Source organism: Crotalus tigris, unplaced genomic scaffold (assembly GCF_016545835.1).
Source record: "Crotalus tigris isolate CLP2741 ecotype Arizona unplaced genomic scaffold, ASM1654583v1 scf7180000017881.257975618366:2651188, whole genome shotgun sequence".
NCBI classification, from domain to species: Eukaryota; Metazoa; Chordata; class Lepidosauria; order Squamata; family Viperidae; genus Crotalus; species Crotalus tigris.
This window is the reverse complement of record NW_024096698.1, coordinates 2537682-2558669: the sequence shown is the minus strand read 5'-3', so window position 1 is coordinate 2558669 and position 20988 is coordinate 2537682. Positions and strand designations below refer to the sequence as shown.

General features: G+C 40.3%; 1 protein-coding gene and 1 long non-coding RNA gene across 5 annotated transcripts in view; one reads left to right on the top strand and one right to left on the bottom strand.

Moving 5' to 3' along the window:
* Window positions 1-585: 585 nt before the first annotated feature.
* On the bottom strand, window positions 586-5378 carry LOC120308215. The gene is made up of 2 exons (XR_005556793.1): window positions 5256-5378; window positions 586-4919 (listed from the first exon to the last, which is right to left on the bottom strand). It is a non-coding gene; the product is annotated as an uncharacterized LOC120308215 (long non-coding RNA).
* Window positions 5379-5565: 187 nt separating this feature from the next.
* Window positions 5566-20988, top strand: part of TSHZ2 (teashirt zinc finger homeobox 2) — a 384615-nt gene continuing 369192 nt past the window's right edge. For 2 of the 4 annotated variants that reach the window (XM_039343953.1, XM_039343951.1), the window contains exon 1: window positions 5566-6562. In XM_039343953.1, the coding sequence (XP_039199887.1) occupies window positions 6523-6562 (40 nt within the window). In that variant the 5' untranslated portion in view covers window positions 5566-6522. The remainder of the gene's footprint in view (window positions 6563-20988) is intronic. The other 2 variants (XM_039343950.1, XM_039343949.1) reach the window with 2 other exon arrangements.

Sequence of the window (20988 nt, the reverse complement as noted above, 5' to 3'; positions counted from 1 at the left end):
GCTGATGGCAAACTTACTCTTATTTGAAAAATGGAGCACATTTTAGTTAGAAGATTTTTCTAGTGGGGTTCACCCAATTCTTCAAATAAGGTGAGCTTGTCATGAAGCTGCATGATACTGGACACCAATGCAGAAACCAATAGATAACAAGTTAAAAAAATTATTATTCTGAACATCTTTCACATTGCTTTTGAATAAGAAGCTTCTGTGACTTCTCTTCTTACTAGGAATGATTTCACTGGCTTGAAAAAAAAAAAACCGCTTCATAGTAATGTTTTGGAAGGTGTAAGTAACTGTATCTTAATGTCCATCCAGTCCTGCAATTTAAAGTTGTTGATATCTTTGCTTACATTAGGATCAGAAGAAAAGAGATGAGCCAAGAATTTTGATCTTGGCAAGGAAGTTGTTTCCTCTTTTAGTTCATTTCAGTATCTGATTCATGGCTCAAATGTGTAAACAGGCACCAGAGGTAAAGTTGAAGTCAACAATTATTATCCATTTAATCTAAGGGTCACTAGTGCACTAGCCTGAAAGCTATTTTCTACTTTAGATTACATGAAATATGGAGCATGATCACTAAGCATGTTCAAAGTATTTTTTTTTTATTACTACTGACAGTTATGGCACATATACATTGACATCATTCACACACTGAGCAAAGCTATACTGTGTCTTCTTTGGTTTTGGCATTGTGTGTTCCATAGATCCAACCATTTGTGGCTTATTCAACAATGGTCAGCTAAATCATAGTTAATGTGTGAAACCAGCCATTTACGATTTTCATGAGTAGACAGAAACTATTTTCTAGATGCCTATAAAGCAAAATTCTTTTGAGTTGTGTGTCAGCAGCAACCTTGTCATCCACAAAAATAAAGTTCTGCTGTAAATCCAAGTTAAATTGTTTCCATTCAGATAAAATTATCTGTAAAGCCTCATGTTTTAATATTGATAGTACGGAAAAAAGTGCTTTTAAGACACAATTGATTATTTCAGGTGACTAAATCATTTAAATTTTCTAAAATCAGGAAATAAGCTAATAAAAAACTGCAAAATATTTTGTCTAAAAATGGATTGATTCGTGTATGTCTTCATTTGATTGATATCCTGTTTTGTCTTCAAATCACTCCACTCCATCACCAGCCATTGACATAGCCAAATGCAAAAGCAGATATAGCTTTGGGATTTGTAATGGTTGGGTAGAAAATACATTTTCAAAGGTCAACAGCTTTTTCTACTGACCAGACTAAAGGGATGGGCTCCTGGAAGTATACTTCTTTCTATTTTAATCCTTCTGGGAAAGTCATGCATATATATATATACATACATATACACATACATATACACATACACACACACACACACACACACACACACACACTTTTAATTTTAAAACAAAAATGCATATTTACACCTCCATCCTATTTTTTCTTTTTAGGATAAGCAATGATATGCAGAATTAGTATTCAGACACTAATTTAATCACTTTTGTTTAAGCTAGTTTAAACTGAGAGTTTAATTGGTTTTAAGCTGCAATGGAAAATCTTCTCTTGAAGGATCTTTCAGGTTGCAGGCTACTCAAGGAAGTCAAAGTAACCATGGCAATGGTCTAAATCCTTACTCTTCAATGTATCAGGTGAGGTCTTATTAAAGCATTTATTATCATGTACCATGAAGAACTATCAGATAAAAAGGAAGAATTTAATCCCCTCCATTAGTTCTGTCTGCTTACCTTCTTGGTGATGAAGCAAGTAGGACTGGAGAGCAGAAAGAATGAGTGGCCACAGAAATGCATTGTGGTGACCAAGATGCTCAATCTAACCAATTTACCATTGTGACTTGAACATTTAGATTCCCTGAACAATTTAGGAATACTGCAAGGGGACTATTATCAACCCTTCAAGGTAGACCAGCCTAGAAAACCAATGCCATATGGATCAGAATTTTAAAGCTATACTAACAGAATCTTGCAATATCTTTCCTATCTCCTTGCCTTTATTTTTATGTGATGTTTACTCATGCAACATTCTTGGCCTGGACTCAGACCCCTTTTTACTGACAATTTCTTTGGGAGTGGGTCTCCCTTCTGTCCTTCAAATTAATTCCCTCTGCTCTCTACAAGATTTCTATGAATAGTAATAGCAATAGCAGAATTATATACCATTCCGTAATGTTTTACAGCACTCTCTGATCAGGTTACAATGTCAGCATATTGCTCCCAACAATCTGGATCCTCATTTTACTGACCTCGGAAGGATGGAAGGCTGAGTCAACCTTGAGCCCCATAAGGATCAAACTCAAGCCTGTGGGCAGAGTTAGCCTGCAATACTGCATTCTAACCGCTGTGCCACCAGGGCCCCTTAATGCTAGCAGGAATATGTTCAGGTTTGGCAGTGTATTACTCTAAATTTATAGTACTGGAGGATTTCAATTTTAGAAACAGATCAGAATTTTATTTCCTCCACTGAGGCACATCCTAACAAATATGCAGTCCTTTGCAGTTTGGGAATGTTCTTACATTTTCCACTGTTAGTAGGTTCAGAGATAGTTAAGAGGGCTTTTGCACTGGTGTGCCAGCTATGATCTGAGCTGATCAAATTTGATGAGTTCTCCATGCATTATGGCAGATTATGATGGGGACTTGTTATTTATTTCTGACTGATATGCTCTAATTTGTTATGGGTTTAATTGGCCAGTTTTATAGTTCAAATTGTAATTGTATTATATTATGTGCTGCCTGGGGTGTTATTTTTGGTTGAAGGAACAACAATGGCAAATCAATCAATCAAATAAACAAACAAATAATGTATTCCACATCCAATTGCCCTGCTGTGCAACCAGATGTATTTCAGGTTTCATTGACATGTGATCATTTTTACTATGTACCTCAATGCTAGGTAAAAATAATTAGGGGCGGGCAACGGAGCATCAGATTATCAATTCAATATACACCTATTCTCCTTGATGGCTATTTCAGTCAACAATATTAGAGATATTTTATTTCTCCATTTGTTTGTTTGTTTTAGGTTGATTTATATGGCCACCCATGTTGCAGATGTGATTCTGGGCAGGTAACAAATTTGAGCTGGCTTTACCTTTTACTTGATACCTTTCAAGTAAATGGATTCAGAATCCATTTGAGGCAGAAAGATGTGCAGAATTGTATGTTTCTTGTGTTAAAATATGTTAGCCCTCATAATTAGCTAAATGAGTTAAATGACACCGAGAAAACTGCCAGAAGCCAAGCCAGGGCTGTCCACATGGTGGGAAATCAAAAAATAATGTCAACTGCAATCATGCCATCAAAGCCCCCCTTTTAAACATGCATCAATGTGTATTAAAAAATGAGAGTGCTTTGAACACATGGCTGCAGCACCCATCTTGACTATCTCTGCAGACATACCTGAGCCAACCCCTGAATCCAGGGATAAGAGAGGAACAAAGGCCTTATTTTTCTATTAAATTTAGTTTGCAATAGCATCCAGTCCCTCATTTTGTTTCCCTCTGCTGAAAATAGTAGCCAAACTGCTGGATGTAACGGCTGCAGATGTTTTCAATGTCTGGGAACTCTCAAATTGTAACATTACTTTCTCTTTACACATTTTATACAAGGTAAGTTCCTTTGCTGGTTATGAATTCCAGGTGGAAAAAGACATATATATTCTGCACACCAGTCTGTGACAGGACACTTCTATATCACCAGCCTGTTTAACCCCTTCCATCCCCTGCAAAACACTTTTAAAACTACTGGCAACCTAGAAATAATAAATAGAAATAATAAATTAACCCCCTCCCCACAAAACAGGAATTACACTGTCTTTCTTTCCAGTTGAGCAGTAGGAGAGAATACAGATATATATTTTTTTCCTCCAAGGAGTATATTGTTCCTAAGCTGTCCATGATCATGGAGAACCAAAAATCCCACTCGTTCTCATAATAAAATAAAACAAAGAGCAACAACCTTCCTCTATGTTTGTCAGTAGATATTCTGAGATCCAAAATTTGCCTGGTGGTTTGTCAAAAATTTTAAGACATTACTCTGATTGCAAAGATGACACAAAAAAGTAAGAAATCAAAAGAATCCCACAAAGTTCTTCTAGGTTTTCCTCCACGAACCAACAACCTCTGCAAATTGTGAGGATAAAATGATAGGATTTTTGCGGGCAGTTGCTCTTCTCAAGAGTGAAGAAATGGCTTGGACGACTATTGTACAGGGGAAGGAGAGAAAAAAAATCCAATCAATGGATTCAGGAAGAGGAAAGCTCAAAAAAAAAAAAAAGGACACTTAATCTCTTGGGGGAAAGGATGGCCAGCTAAAGCTCTGAAAATGGGGGGGGGGGAACCCATCCACAAAGGTTGCAACAGGTGAAAAGAAGATGCCAGGTTCACTGTGGTTAAATGTCCCCAAATTAACAATGTTGTGAAAAATCTAGCTTCAAAGTGGTACAAAGCAGCAACATGAAAGTGACCATAAACCAAACACTCCCACACTGAGGCGTGTATTCACACCGCGGAAAGCTTCATCTGGCACATGCCACAGGTCCAAGAAGACCCTCCTTATGTGCCCATGTCCAAGCAGACTTGTGTGCTTTTCATATGCTGTCCATGCATGCTTGTTTCTCTCCCCCCCCATAAGCATTTTATCAAAATACAAAACCTCTCAAAGCATTTTGTCAAGATAAGAAATCTATTGCCTTCAGTTCTTCCTGGACTTGTTCTTCCCAGATCAGTTTTCTAGAGTTTGTTCTTCACTTCTGTGGACTTATGTTCAGCACGTACCAGCGTACAAAGCAGCTGCAATCTTCATCTGCCCATCTCTGCCAAACACCTGGGTGAAACTTCACACAGCTTGTTCCAGATACAACCCAGTGTCTTTCAGATACCTTTCTCCAGCGGCATAGTAGTGAGAACTTGTCAGCGATCTGTTTCCAAAGTGAGGAAAAGAGAAGAGGAATTTTATTTCTCCAAATTTAGCTTTATGTGCAGATGAAACGGGAGAGGGCAAAATAAAATTTCAAAAGAGAAGGGAGAATTACAGAGTTAAAATGCTGTACGCCTATATGAGAGCAAGAAAGACAACAACAAAAAAGGACCATCTTTTTTCTTTTTTTAAAAAAGGGGGGAAAGTGTTCTGCAGAAACGACGAGCTTCTGTTTATGTTAAGAGACAGCAGGCAGGACGGGGGGGGGGGGAGAGCTGCATCATAAAATCCTCTGATAAAAGCACACTAAAGACACATGTTCAGCAGCCCAGCGTACCAGCTCACCATCACCATTCCCAGACAACCTCTGCCGGAAAAGCAATTTTTAAGACCGAATTCAAGAGGCAATGGATCATTAAATGACCCAGGGAGGGAGAAACGGGCTCAGATTGATGAGAAAATGGGGGCTTGCAGGAAAGGGTCGTAAAGGGAGGCAGGGGGTGGATATGGGAATATCGATAGGCACACAGGTTGGTGCTCCGGAACGGCTGCATCCCCTCAAACCCCATTCCCCCCCCCCTCAGGCCCAGACGTCTGCGATCAGCCAAAGTCCTGTCTCTTTAATAAACTGACTGCCTTCTGTCTGCTCGGAGTAAATTTCATCCTGTCATCAGGTCGCGGAGGAGGGGTTTGCTAATACACAGTTTGCTCAGAGGATCGATGCTTCCTGGCATCGCCTCGTCCTGCCTGTGTGTGTGTGTGCGTGTGTATTTGTGTGTATATTTGTGAGTGTGTATGTGAGTGAGTATGTGGATGTGGGTTAGGGTGCGTGCGTGTGTGGACGCGTGAGTGTGTGAACACCAGATTTCCTTCTACCCCCAAGCCTTCCTCCGTCCTCTTCCACATCACTCACAACCTGGCATCTGGCGGCTACGAACCTGCAGTTTTCTCGGCGGATAGTCGCCCAGCCGCCATCGAGAGCTACCGCGAAGGAGGCGGAGAGGAGAATGGGGGGGGGAAAGGCCAGGAAATAGCAACCCCTCCTCCCCTTCGTCAGCCGGGCAAACAGAACTATTCACATATCCCTATTTTGTTATTTATTGATCCACTTTAAAAAAAAAAAAGCATTGCCCCGGCGCACAGCGAGGGTCCCTCCTTTTGCCTTGGATGTGCCTGGATGTCTGCATCAAAGGAAGTCTCGCAACAGTTCAAACAAAACAAGAGGGACAAAAAAGGCGGGCCCCCCTCAGCTCCCCCAGCGCCGTTCTGGTTGTAAGAAAGAGAGAGAGAGAGAGAGAGAGAGAGAGAGAAAGAGAGAGAGCAAAGAGCCCAAACAAAGCTGCCACCCTCCGCATCCCGAAAGACTCCGAACAGGTTGATCGCGCCCGAGGAGACGCGAGGGCGCTCGGCGGTCTGGTCGCCGCTAAGTCGTTGAGCGGCCGAGAAGGAGGGAAAGGGAGGAAAACACACACACGCGCGCACACACACAAGCGCGCACGCCGAGAGAGAGGGAGAAAGAGAGAGAGGGGGGGGAAAACAAACCCCGCCAGCCTCGGAGCGGCTTCGGATCTGGGAAGAGAAGTGAGGTTGCAGAAAGTACAGCGATGCCAAGGCGGAAACAGCAGGCACCCAAAAGGGCGGCAGGTAAGAAAGCCAGCGAGGCGCCCGGCTCCTCTCCCCGCCTCCCCGGATCTGGCTTGGTGGGTCATCCCTTCAGACATTCCCTCCGTGAGTGCGTGCCGGGTATTCAGACGCTTCGCGCGCCCGCTTCCAGCAAGTCTCCCTCCGCCTCTTGATTTTTGCAGTCCCCTTTCTCTTTCCTCGCCCGCCCGGGTTCTCTCGCTCTGACACACATACGCCACAACACACTCACACAAACGCGCACGCACGCATACCGAGCCCACTTCCTCAACATGGACCGGGTTGAATCAGTTTCTTCTGCAGTTTCTTCTCTTTCGCTTTTTTTTTTTGGAGGGGGGGGGAGCGTGTCGGTGTTTCACTGCCCTGCTTTCCCAAGCTACAATTTCTTAAACTTTCTCTTCCCCCCCCCCTCGCCCGCAACTTTCTTCCGCTTGGCTTTCCCTCGCCCTCTCCTCTTTCTCTCTCTTTGCAGCCCTTCCTCGCTTCGCCCCCGCTTGGCATCGCTTCGGGTATGATGTGTGTGTGTTTGTGTGTGTGTGTGTGTGTGACGGTGGACCGTTGGACCTGTATTTTGGCAATGCAGGTGGCGTCCGTAAAGGAAGGGCGATATTTTTTTGGGGGGGTGGAGGCGGCCGCCAGCGGTGCCTTTTTTGGAGGAGGGGGGAAGCTTTGTTTCTCTGCAGTTTGATGCGCTCGTCCGGGAGAAATAGCTCGGGGCTGGGGTGGGAGGCGGCGGAGCTCGGTGTGCTTTGGTGTGAACCCGCCGGTGGAAGTTCATCCCTTTGATCTTCGGGGGCGAAAAAGAAAGGGAAAGCAAAGCGAAAGTCCGACCGGAAACCGAGTGAGCGTTCGGAGGGGAGTTGGCGGCGGGCAACCCCGGGGAGGGGAAAGGAATCCCGTGCGGATCCAGCTGCCCCTTGCCCTGCCGGGCTCGCCGCTGCCGGGTTGGCCGAGCTGCCAAGCGAGGCCCGAAAGGCCACGCGGGGGTCAAAGGCGGCGGGGCTGCCGATTTGCAGGAGCCGGAGAGCTCGCTCAACTTTCGGGAAACGGTGGGCGTGGGGAGGGGGACGCCGAGGGCAGGCAGAGGACTTTCCCGAGCCCAAGAGCTGAAGGCTGGTCTGGCCGGGAAGGCTGTGACGGGGGAGGCTTCGCGCCGGTCTGGCTGTGGATGCTCCGTTCAAGTTTGGCTCGGTGCACTCGGAAAGAGGTCCGGAGAGTTGGTGGGGCTTTTTTTTTCACCGTAGCTAGAGAGGTGCGGAAGAAGTTCGTTTCTCTGTCACCAGACCCACCCACCGGGGAAAAAAAAAAAACAACCACCAATAACCAGCTTTCCAGTTGATTGCCAGCTTTGATTTGACATTTGATTGATCGCCTGTCATCTTGCTGCCTTTGATCTATTCATTCTTGATATATATCAATAAATCACTCACTATGGTAACCTGAGTGCCAATGACGCAAGTCTTGCCCTCTAGACTATCTTAGCCAGGCAAGTACAATTATTATCTTGTTTGGCTTTAATGTGGGTGGGATTATTCTTTTATCTACCCCCCCTTTTTTGTCATTGTGTCCAGTTAGATTAAAGCTGTACAAAGAAACAAAGTTGATTTTTAAAAGTAAACAAACTCTCCCCTACCCATGAAACTATCTGGATGTTCAGGGTGATGGGCTGGAGTAAATGCCGTCATGCTTGAGAATTGTTCAAAGTTGAAAATAAATTTGGAAGGAAAGGATCTGGGAAAGTTTTACAAACATGATTCAGTTCAGTCCTGGAGGTGGGTGTGGGTGTGGGTGTGGGTACGTAGTTTACATTCTCCATATTTGGAGTTTAATACATATAAAACTACGTGAGAGAGAATTCATCCGTATATAAACTAATTTGCAAACCAAATAATACATGACTATTACTGTTACTATTATTTATTTCACAGTAATATAAAGTACTGCAGTTTAGGTCTTCTCCATATGCAATGTTCTGGAAAAAAAAAAACACTTCTTGGTCTTTATGACTCTTCTTGGTTTTAAACTTTCCAGACCCAATAACTCTAGAATATAGTATTTTTGCAACTTCTGCTATCATGAAAACTCATCATCTCTAAAGTATACCTCCCATTTCAAAATGTTCCTCTTTTTGACTGTCTTTCTTAGTAAATTGCTTTTCATTCGAAGTATGATAGATGAGAAAGAAATAGGATTGATGGGGAAAGGAAAGAATAGGAGGCGGGATAATACTGGGCAACAGCAAGTGATTTTAATAGCATTTTCTCAGCTGATCATTGTGATGCCATCCTGGGCCTGTTCCCAAAGTTAGGTTCCCTTAATCATAACTTAGATATTTCTTGTAAAGGTTTTCAGACAGATACTTGGGAAAACTTGGGCGCACCTCATTTTCTCTGCTACAAAATACTGCTTGTAGTTTCCTTTCAACAGTGTGTTCTTTTATGATACTCTTTTATTTTTCACTCAGTATAATTTCAGTTGGTTTCTTTAAGGGACGATTTAGTTTTTTTCCGAGGGAGTCCACCTGGAGCAAGATTAAACTGTACAAAGCTGACTCTTAGCCATTGTTCTAAGATTACTTTTGTTTCCCGCGTTCCAGTGAAAAAGGTTCTGTTTTAAGAGCTGAATACAGTCTCAAAATCTCTGGGCCACAGTGTGGCCTTGGAACAGAATGAGGAAGGGAAGGAAATAATTGATTATCCCAGTGTTTGGCACCACTATTCTCTTTGGCTTTCTTTATTGAGCCTTTAATCTTCCTCTTCAAAAGGGAGAAAGAGAGAGAGAAAAAAAGTATTACATGTTTGGGAAAAGTCTGTCTGATTTTTTTGTCTGATTACGAGTTTGACTGTGTTGAATCAGAAAAAAAAGTTTACAACTTTTGAGTCTGTAAGGGGAAAAAAAAAGAAAGTAAGTGACGGGGGGGGGGTTTGGATTTAGCTGTCTTGATTATGGCTTGGATTTAAAGCCTATGCACAACTGTAAATAATTACATCCAAGCATCTACTTTGGGAACAGGTTTCTTCTCTGATTAATGAACGTCTTAAAGGTTAGAGAGAACAAGCAACTGAATCAAGGGGGATGGCCCGCTGGATCCTGGAAACATGACAATTCCTCTCCCCCCTCCATTAATTTTAAGCCATGACAACCTTATATTTTACAGAGTGCCATAATGAAAATCAGCAATGTAAGTGCATAAAGGGATGATGAAGGCACTTTTTTTTATCCTTCTCTGTTTCCAAAGGCATGTTCAGAAATGATAGTCTGAGTCAGAAAAACAGCAGTGGCAAATTCCTAGGTTCCTCCAGACTCCTTTCTCAGCAGCATTGTTCTTTTTGACCATTGTCTGCATAATTCTTTAAGCAGATGTTTGGATATTTTTAGGTCAGTGCCTGACATTACATCATACCTTTATTTGCAATGATATATTACATGTGCGTTGCTATCCTCCATCCTGAAAGAGCCCAAGGTGCTTTACAGATTGTCTGTCTGATTCTCCTCTTCTCCCATGGCTGCAAGACAGCCGAAAATCCTCTTGCAGCCACTGAGATTACATAGAGGAGAAGAGAGGAAGAGGAGAATCAGGCCAGGAACAGTTGTTCCTGAATTACAAAAATGCAGGTGTCTCTGGGGAATAGCCGTTGAGTGACCCAACACAACTGAAAGGAAAGGAAAAGCTAGGACTAAGACTGAATTGATATGTTAACTCCATTTTTATTTTTCTATATTGGAAATACAGTAGCTTTCCAACCCAATTGCACACAATTACGCTCTTCTCTCATCCTAGGACTTGTTGAGATGTGAATATTTTATTTTGTACATCGTACATTTGCTGTTCATTGCTCCTGAATATAAACCTGGACTTAACAGTTTTCTTTTCTGCTTCCTCCCTGCCCTTTGGTTCCCCTTTCTACCTCTGCTGGGCCCTGACAGGTTTCCCTTTTAAGAAGTAAAAGCCAAAAAGTACAACACAGAGAGAGAGAGAGAGAGAGAGAGAGAGAGAGAGAGAGAGAGAGAGAGAGAGGGAGGGAGGGAGGGAGGGAGGGAGAGCAGCTGCATCTACTTTGTTTATGGGAAGTAGAAATGAATAATGCAGAATTTGTTTTCATGAAAGTCCTTGTGTGGCAGTAAACATAAGGCTATTAGCAATCATTATTTAAAAGTTGCAATTTGCACCTTAATAGTACCAGTTATTAAAATAGTGAATGATACACTCAGACGGGGCAAAATCTTCATTCTTCAGAGGCAGAGTAGGGAAGACTTTGTTCTGATTTCTTCCATAGGAAGACATATCAGTATGCTCGATCAGTGAAAGCTTTGGCTTTTATATTTTGTTAGTCCTATTATTAGGGAAAGATAATAAAACTGAGTTCTAAGCAACATTGGGTTTAACAGGGTTAGAGAAACGGGCTGAGCCTTTCTTTCATTTTTCCCCGAGGAAACGAAAGAAATATTAAAAACACTGATGTAGACCTCAGAGCTCCCTACATCACAACACGGTCAAATGAATTGAAAACAAAAGTATTCAGAAAGAGATGGACCGAGATGGGCTTATCAGAGGAATGCATTCCCTGGTTTGTGGATTGCACTATTGGATATCGCAGAAAATATATTGGGAATCCTCAAAATGCCCTGGTTGTGCCCTGACCCCATAAGAAGGAAAGATAGGAAAAATCCAGAGATATCACATGGTGATTTGTGGCAAAAGTCCAGAGACCTTTTGGCAATATAAAAACATGTTACACACCTAGAAAATTGCTGCTTGGATTCATTCTGTCTCGAATTATTCTACTCCTTTTCTTTAGGATATCAGAATGGAACACTGCATTCCACGCACACGCATACACAAACACAAATCATTGAATTTCTCTAGCGCTCACGTCGTCCTGACAGAAGCAACTCATGTTTATTGTCAGTGGGAAATTATTAGAGTTTCCTCTGGTTATCATCAATAATTACTATAGTGTTCTTCACAGAACATGTTTAAATCCAGCTGGCAAAATACGTTATCAGTGAAGGCCATTAGATGAACAGAACTTTGCAGCCAAGCAGCTAGACTTGGCCATGGCGAATTGGCCATGGCGAGTTGGCCGTGGCGAGTTGTCCCATTCTGGACCTATTGTTTCCCAACCTTACCCTCTTTTAAGGGCTGAATGCAAACACTTCTCAGATGTTCCTGAACATCTGTACAGATGATTGGGCATGAGCTATATTCAAGAGCATGGTTGGAAGACAGAAGATGGGGTGGGCTAAAGCTAAAACTTGTTGTTGTTGTTGCTGTTGTTAATTGCGAAGTCGTGTCCGACCCATCGCGACCCCATGGACAATGTTCCTCCAGGACTTCCTGTCCTCTACCATCTTCTGGAGTCCATTTAAGTTCACACCTACTGCTTCAGTGACTCCATCCAGCCATCTCATTCTCTGTCGTCCCCTTCTTCTATTGCCCTCAATCTTTCCCAGCATTAGGCCTTCTCCAGTGAGTCCTTCCTTCTCATTAGGTGGCCAAAGTATTTGAGTTTCAACTTCAGGATCTGGCCTTCTAAAGAGCAGTCGGGGTTGATCTCTTCTAGGACTGACCGGTTTGAACGCCTTGCAGTCCAAGGGACTCGCAGGAGTCTTCTCCAGCACCATAGTTCAAAGGCCTCAATTCTTTGGCGCTCAGCCTTTCTTATGGTCCAACTTTCACAGCCAAAAACTAAAACTAAACATGCCCAAAGACCATTGGAGTTGGACAGCTATAAAAAAGTAAGAAAGAAAGAAAGAAAGAAAGAAAGAAAGAAAGAAAGAAAGAAAGAAAGAAAGAAAGAAAGAAAGAAAGAAAGATTGTCAGAGACCTGCACAGGTACTAGTGCTTTTATCAAAATAATGAAAGCAATGGTGACCGTGACCCCAGTGTTATCCCTTTCATAGGTGCTTGCAGTGTCACCACACATTCATCAAAGGGCTGGACCTTGTGTCATGACAGTGCAACTGTTGCTTTTGCCCTCCCTTGAAGTCCTTGCCCTTAGGGCTCCCTCTGGGCATCCCCCAATGTGGAGGATAATGTTCACGCTTATTTAGTTATGAGGAAGCCAAAGGGCATCTGTGTGATGTCCAGGTGCCAGTGTACAATTATTTTTTACAGCAGCTTTTCTGGCATTTGATGTAAATGAAGGAATTTCTCCCACCGCGTTTTTCAGACTGGGAAGTATGGACCCTCAAGGAGGCCGTGTAACATCACTGTGTAAATAGAAAATGACAACATCAGAAGTAGCTTCTCTGCCATCTCCAATAGTAAGGTTAAAAAAAAAAAACCCTGCAAAGTGAAATTCAAAAGAGACTTTCAGGCAGACTTGCAGCCCTGGGGGTGGAGGTAGAGGGGAGGAAGAACAGCCACTTGGGGAAGAAAGCGCTTGTAAATCAGATTTTAGCATTAGGATTAGTAAAGGATGCCTTTGCCATATCTTTTATTTGATTTAAGCAGAGTGCTATTGGCTCCAAGATTTGTGGACTCTTGTCAGCAGCAAATTGCTAGTGAAATTTTTTTAATCCCAGAGAGATCAAAATATGCTTCCTCGTGTTTTCTGACTATCTGTGCGCTGTATGGCATAATGACACTCTTTTGTCACCCCAATCTCTTGAGCTACCTCAAGTTTCCATTGTCCGTAGTCTGAGTTCCCACAAGACTTATGCCTACAACTGAGCCCCAAATTTCTCTTGCTAAGCAAAAGATTTGTGAAGTGAATTTTGCCCCATTTTACAACCTTTCTTGTCACAGTTGTTAAATGAATCACTGCAGTTGTTCTGTTAGTAACACAGTTGTTAAGTGAGTTGGCCTTCCCATTGGCTTTGCTTGTCAGGAGGTCGAAAAAGGTGATCACGCAACCCCAGGACACCACAACCGTCATAAATAGGAACCAATTGCCAAGCATCTGAGTTTTGATCATGTGATCATAGGGATGCTGCAATGGTTTTAAGTGTGAAAACACGATTGTAAGTCACTTGTTTCAGTGATGTTGTAACTTCGATAGTTGTAGCCAACTGTTGTAAGTTAAGGACTACTGTATATTATTTCAAAAGCCACTTTCATAAGTCCATTAAGATGTTGCATATAAAACTATACCAACTCTGGAATGGTATGCATCTATATAATAGTTAATAAAGGATTTACAATTTTTCTAACCCTCAGTAACTTTCTCCAATGTAACTGAAAACAATTTCTGCTAAAGGTGTTCCTAGTTATGATATCACATCAAGTGAAACTCAATACTACCAAAAACATTTCTTCTGTCTCTTCCTCTGTGCTTTCCCTCCCTTAAACCACAAACTCCAGGAAATTTGTTTTATATACAGTTTGGCGCCAATTTTACTTCCCGTTTCAGCATGTGAAATATTTGACTTCAGTGAAGCACCCAAATGCATAGAACTGAAAAGCTCAGAGGTTAATTTGTGCAAGAAATCCAACATAATATTTAATGAGTGAAACAACTGTTGCGAATCTGGATTCATTCTCTTTTCTTTTTGAATATTCTTTGTAAAAAGTTTTTTTTAATAAAAATATATATTGCATGGCAGATAGATTAAGATGGGTGCATGCCACACTATACTTCTTTTCCCAAGATCTAGCGGCGAAATTAGCTTATTGTTAATTTTATTAAGACAGCTTGCTTTTTACTTGCTTGCTTTCTTGCTGGCTTTCTTACATTTTAAGTCATTTATATCTTCTTCTTTTTTAAGAAAAAAAAAAAAAACACCACCAAACCTACAAGCTTATAGAGCATGCTCCCACAAGCAGCAGGGTGGCATTAAGAATCTTGTCCTTGAGCCAGCCGGAAATGCTAGCAATGTGAACGATGTTGGCTTCATTCATTCAGCAAATTTAACCCTCAATTTTGTATTGTTGGTCCAGCTCAACAAAGCCATTGCAGGAAAACTTACTCCTAAGTATCTGTATAAAGGATTATTGTCTGGACTTTATTTCTAGATTTGGCATTAAAAGAAAGATGAGATTAGGTTCTTAATCCAAAAGAAAAGGATATTGTTAAATTTATAGCATGAGATGCATTTTATCCTTTGCTGTCCTGCCAAACTGCTCTACTGAATCTTTGGGGAAGTCTGTTGCTTTATTGTTGTTGTTGTTGTTGTTGTTGTTGTTGCTTTAAATCTTACAGCAGGGGTTTTTTTGCCATTTGGATGGCATTATTGCTATTGTGTTTTCTTAAATTATATATGTTGTTCTGGAGTGCCCTTCTGCATCATCCTTCTAAAATGGATTTTTACTTCTATTTTGCTAGTGGTATGAAACATCACATTACCTTTGAGAGATTATTAAAATTGGCCATTTTATTTGGGATTGCAGTTTCAGGAAACAGAATCTAAACATCTGAGAATATCCAATTCCACTCCACTTTACTAAAAAAACACCATTTACATGGAGCGTTTTTTTCATAGTATAATAACCTCTGATTTTCACATAGGCACATGGTACATGTATCTTTTTTAACCTTAAAAAATAAAACCAGAGGCTTAAAGCACTTTTTGCACAATAGAAATGTTTTCATTTTGAAACAAAACCAACAAATCACCCCCCCCCCCCAAAATAACCCATCATAGAGAATAATTCCTTTGCTAGATTTCTTAGGGATCACAGACAAGCAGTTTCCCCCTAGTATTTTGACATGTTCTTTTTGGCGACCAGTGTTGATTGTTACATTGTTTTTAAAAACCTAGATTTTCTACATATGACACATTTTTGGAGAGAAAAAAACCCCATTCCATTATCGTTATGATTGCCCTTATTTATAAACTTCCTGCTTCTAATGACTCGAGAGAGTATTCCTGTAACTATTGCCATTATGAAAGCTTATTATTCTCCAGCCTTTGAGCATAAAATATAAATTCCATTTCTACAATCTACATATATATTCTTCCTTTTGTCTGACTTTCTTTCCAAACTTTCTTTCTGTTTAGAGCGTGCTAGCAAGGAAGGAATTAGAATTGACTTTGGAAGATGGGGCAGAGGGAAGGAAATACAGCATTGGGCAATAGCATTGATTTTTTAGCATCTTCTGAGCTGGTCATACTGATGCCATCCTTGGCCTACATCCAAAGTTCTCCTTCCTTCACCATGACTGCAAAGCGTTTCTTGTAAAGGTTTTCAAATGGACACTTTAGAAACAGTTCCCTTGGTGTCTGTCTGTTTGTCTATCATCAATCTATCTATCTACCACGTGTTTCTCTGGCCTCATCTATCTGTCTGTCTGTCTGTCTGTCTATCTATCTCTATCTATCCATCCATCCATCCATCTATCTATCTATCTATCTATCTATCTATCTATCTATCTATCTATCTATCTATCTATCTCTGATTTATACAGCAAACCACTCCCTCTCTGTGACTCAGGGCAGCTTACAAAATATAAATATCTTCAGCCAGAATCGAAAAAGCTTCTAGTATGAGAAGCGAAACATTTTCAAGGGGAAAAAAACCCAAGAAAATCCAGTTGCCTTTTGAAAAGTACCTTTTGGGACAATAAAGTCACGAAAATTACATTTTGTTTGTCAAGCTAAGAAAAAATGAAAATAAAACCAAAACTCTCTCTGGGTATTAAAAGTTTCCAACAGAAGAAGGAAAGCTTCTTTCTTTCCTAAGGAACACACTGCATTTTTAGTTTGGGGAAAATAGAAAAAAAGGCCCAATGGCTGCTAGCTTTTCAAACATAATGGAAAAAAAAAACTGTCTGTGATATATCCCTGGCTGTTTAACATGGCCGGACAAAACTGATCAGAGCTAAGTGTACCTTCTTCTAAGACAACCAACCTGTAAATAACTGTAAATAACTCTCTTTGCTCCTACTTCAGCACAGGTGATGGTTGTCCTTCTCCCAAACCCCACAAGCAAAAGCATATAAAAGGAGAGCCAACCTACAAGAAAAATGAAGCATTAGTGATATTTCTAACACACCAGGAAAACAAAAGAAGGCAAAAGGAAAAACCCACATCTTAAAACAGAAAGGGATAATTAGAAATTGTTCTTTTGTTATAGAATAAAACGACTCTCTGCTCTTCCCTCCCACTCCTCAATTGAATGAGCCTTATGTTAAAAAAAGATGTCTTGGCATGCTTGTACTTGCATTACAAACTGGAGAAAAGGCAGAGTAAGCAAGTTACTTTCCAGGGCTGCTTGGCTATCTGGCTATTGCTCACTTAGAAGGTATTTTTCAGTCCTAGCTGATTTTTGTCACCTATTTTTCAGGAGTTGCTCCAAAGTTTATGCCGATAGTATTTTCCATTAGACGCAATTAAATTCATGCATGTTTACAGCCAACAGTTTTGCAGGAAGGCTTTTGCTCGTTTAAAAAAGCACTTTCTTTCTTTTAAGCTGCTTATGATGATAAACATAGTATTGTTCAACTTTCTTGGGAGAGGAAAAAAAATCGAAGGAAAAAGTTGTAGCCTTAAAGCTGCCTTTCGATTGTATTAATGGAAATAAGAATCTGCTTTCTTCTTTCATCTCTGTATATTGCATCTATTATTTCTCTTTCTGACTCTTTGCTGGGTAAGTGTATATATTTCCTCCTTGCTTTCAGTATAAAACTGCTATCATCTAATGATACCCTACCTTATTAAAGTTGTTCACCGATGCAAAAGGGACTGGGATAGGTGCTGTCTCCTACCATAAATGGTTATGGAAAAGCAGGGCCGCTGAATGTGTGAAAATAACACAATCCATCTCGAATAACCATTAAACCTGGGCATGTCAGAATAGAACGACAGCCACTAGAGAAACTTTTTTTTACTACCACCGAACCAGGCTGTAGCCCCAGGTGGCACATATGAGAAGCAATAAGATTTTTAAAAAGCTCTTGGCTCTTCCTAGATCACTCTCAGAAGACTAATTTAATTGAAAAACCCGTTTGTTGGAGTTTGTGTATGTAAACAGGCAAGGCCCAGTTTTCCTTGGGATCTGTTTTGTGGATTTTGTTAATAGTTACTTGACTGGGGAAAAAAAAGACCAAATAAATTCTCATCCCATCCCCTTGAAATGTTGAACTTAAATGCTGAAGATTGTAGCTGGTAAAAGTTATTATTATTATTATTTTACTATTATAAGAAAATGCTATTAAATATCTCCCAAACACATTCCTACTTAAAATATTTGGCTTGTTTCTATAAGATTCCTTTACAGTTTGCTTTGGAAAAGGAATATCGTGCTGTTTGTGATTTTAATGAAAATAAATCCATCAAAATCCACAGGGTGATTTCAGCTCTTCATATAACTGTAGAGAAAGAAGAAAAAAAGGAATGAATGCTTTGTATTGAACTAAAAGCAGTGGAATGTAAAAATCAAAAGCTACGTACTGCATACTCACAGTGTTTTTGATTGTAACATTTAGATGGAAGATTTGTCCTGTTTGATTATTGCTTTTTGAAAATATTTAGTTATACTAAAGTGGTAACCGTTTGCCTTTACCTATGGCCAAATTTGAGAATTTATGGTTAACAAGGGATCATTTCATTTCTATTCACAAGGTGAAAGAGATTTTTTTTTTAAGGGAATAGCTGGATTTTTTAAAAGAAAAAAAAATACCAATTTGGGATTCCAAAAGAGACAAAACATGCTGGCCCCGCGGAATTTAAATGGTAGCGTTAACAAACATGGCCAAAGTCATAAAAATGGGAGTTATGGCAGACAAGAAGCATCCTCTTATCTCATTCAAAACAGGAAAGGTGAAATACACATTGTCTACCCCAAATAAAGGCATCAAAGAATCCGGTGCTAAGTAAAAAAAAGACAATATGTGTTCTGGGAATTTGTATCAATCTGCACAATGGGGAGAAACCTGTCTACCACTGTGACTTCAGCATGTGCTATTTGAGCATCACCAAAGGACCTATTGAAATTATTTACTTCCTTAAACAGCTGTGATAGTTAGATGTACAGTGTGTATCATTTCCTTATTCTGTCTCTTTATCACAGTCATATTAACAATGCAATCAGGTCGACTCCAAGCTAAAGAGCACAATACGTAAAAAATGCATCAGTCTTTCTTAATTTATTTTATGCTAGTGGAAGAACACAATAGCCTGATTCCCATTCCTACTCCCTTACCCCTTGCAGATATATTATTTTTTAAATTCTAGTGGCGATATTGTCCCACAACATCTTCCCATATTTAATTAGGAGATCAGAGTGAAATTAAAATTAGGTAAACTTGTTTGAAAAAGGTGACAAAAGAAATAGGTTAATCCTTCACATTTAAGGTGATTGAACACAGATTTATCCACCAGATTGGCCTACAAACTTGTAAGAATTGCTCATAAAATAGATTATAGAAATTGTAGAAAGACGCAATGGATGGAAAGTAATCAAGGAGAAAAGCAACCTAGAACTAAGAAGAAATTTCCTGACAGATAGAACAATTAATCAGTGGAACGACTTGCCTCCAGAAGTTGTGGGTACTTCAGCTTTGGAGATTTTAAAGAAGAGATTGGACAACCGTTTGTCTGAAATGGTCTAGGGCAGGGGTAGTCAACCTTGGCTCTTTTATGACTCGTGGACTTCAATTTCCAGAATTCCTGAGCCAGCTTAGTTGGCTCAGGAATTCTGGGAGTTGAAGTCCACAAGTCATAAAAGAGCCAAGGTTGACTACCCCTGATCTAGGGTTTCCTGCCTGAGCAAGGGGTTGCACTAGAAGACCTCCAAGGTCCCTTCCAATTCTGTTATTCTGTTCTGTGAAATTCTATGGGGTTTACTTACAGGGTAAATGTGTCTATAATTGCCCTTTTAAAAGTCCATAAATATGACTCACTGTGTGTATCATGAAAAATCCAAAGTTTTCAATAAACTGTGCCATGTTCTGCTTGAAAGCTTCTGTATTAACTTGAGCATTTCCCCCCAGTATTCACTTGTTTTTTCCCATCATGGAAATCAAGGCTTCCTGCATCAAATTTCCATATCGCCTTTCACCCAAGTACTTATTCAGTTTCAGCAAGACCCGTTGCTTTATCTGTCCTCAGGTCTATGTAAGGTGGTATCCTTCTGCCCTCAGAAGAACAAAGGACAGGTTATAAAATGAGATAAACATGGAACAGATTATTGTAAACGTTTAAACACTTCTTCTCTCTTTTTGCCTGTGCTGAAAAGACGTGCTGAATTTCTGCAATGTTGACTTTTCCTGCAAGAAACGTAGTAATTTAAATGAGGTGGAAATTTCACTGAAAATATTTTTCTTTGCATTCCCACTTGGCCACTTTGCTTCTGTTTGGTACTGCTACCTGAGAAGCAGTTTCCTCTCTGGGGGCTGTTAGCTCCACTATGACCCATTGATAGATCTATTGGAGAACATAGCCCATTCCGTAGAAATGATTCTGACTGAGTTCAACCTTTTGCATTTCCACTTAAGGAAATAAAATAAAATGGAATCTGCTGGAGAACCTGGATGAACCAGCCTTCTTTAGCTTAACTAAGAATTTGGGAATTGTAGCCCCAATTTATCCAGAAGCCTGATGAAGGCTGCTGTAGATTATACTAGCTTTATCACTTCAGTGATGAACAGAAATTTATCAAGGAGAGATTCAACCTAGAAATAAGATTTTTTTTCCTCATTTATACAAGTTTTACCAGTGAAACAGCTTGCCTTCAGAAGTTATGGGTGCTCCATCACTGGATGTTTTGAAGAAGAGGTTAGACAGCATTTTGTCTGAAATGGCATAGGTCTCCTACTTGAGCAGAAGACCTCCAAGGTCTATTCTGTTATTCTAACATCATTTATTTCCCATGTTTTTATGACTGGTTGATTCATTTGCTTATTCAGTTTAAATCATGCTCCTCTCAGGGCAAAAGGTATAAGATAGCTTCAGCAATAAAATCATATGAAGTTAAAAACACAATACTGAAGTGTCCATGCAACCAATAAGTATCAGCAACTAAACAAAGATGTCTATTCCAACTTTTCTGCAGAAGTTCAGAGTAGCTTATATGGTGATCCCAATTTCATTCCTACAACAATCCTAAAGGTAGGTTGAGTTGAATTTCCATGATGAAAGTAGACTTGGAACAGAGTCTACTCAATCCTAGTCTGACTTTTATTGTTCTTTTCCAAATAATATGAAAGCAGATACTTCTGAAGCAAACCCTTCTTTTTGCAAGCACAAAACCATACTGTATAATCCATGCAGGGAAGGCCCCAGAAAATAATTTGGTATTAATATATTTTATTTATTTATTATGCATGTTTTATGCCACTTCAATCAATTTTGACTCTAAGCAGCATAAATATTTATGTTGCTTCAATCAATTTTGACTCTAAGCAGCATAAATATTGTTACTGTTTCACAGTCCGGGACTTCCGTGCAACTTACATGGGTTTTTTTCCCATGGTAAAATGAGGGGATCATTTGGGCTGACAAAGAGGGGGCCGAACAGTTCAGTGGGGAGATGCATCTAAATGTCC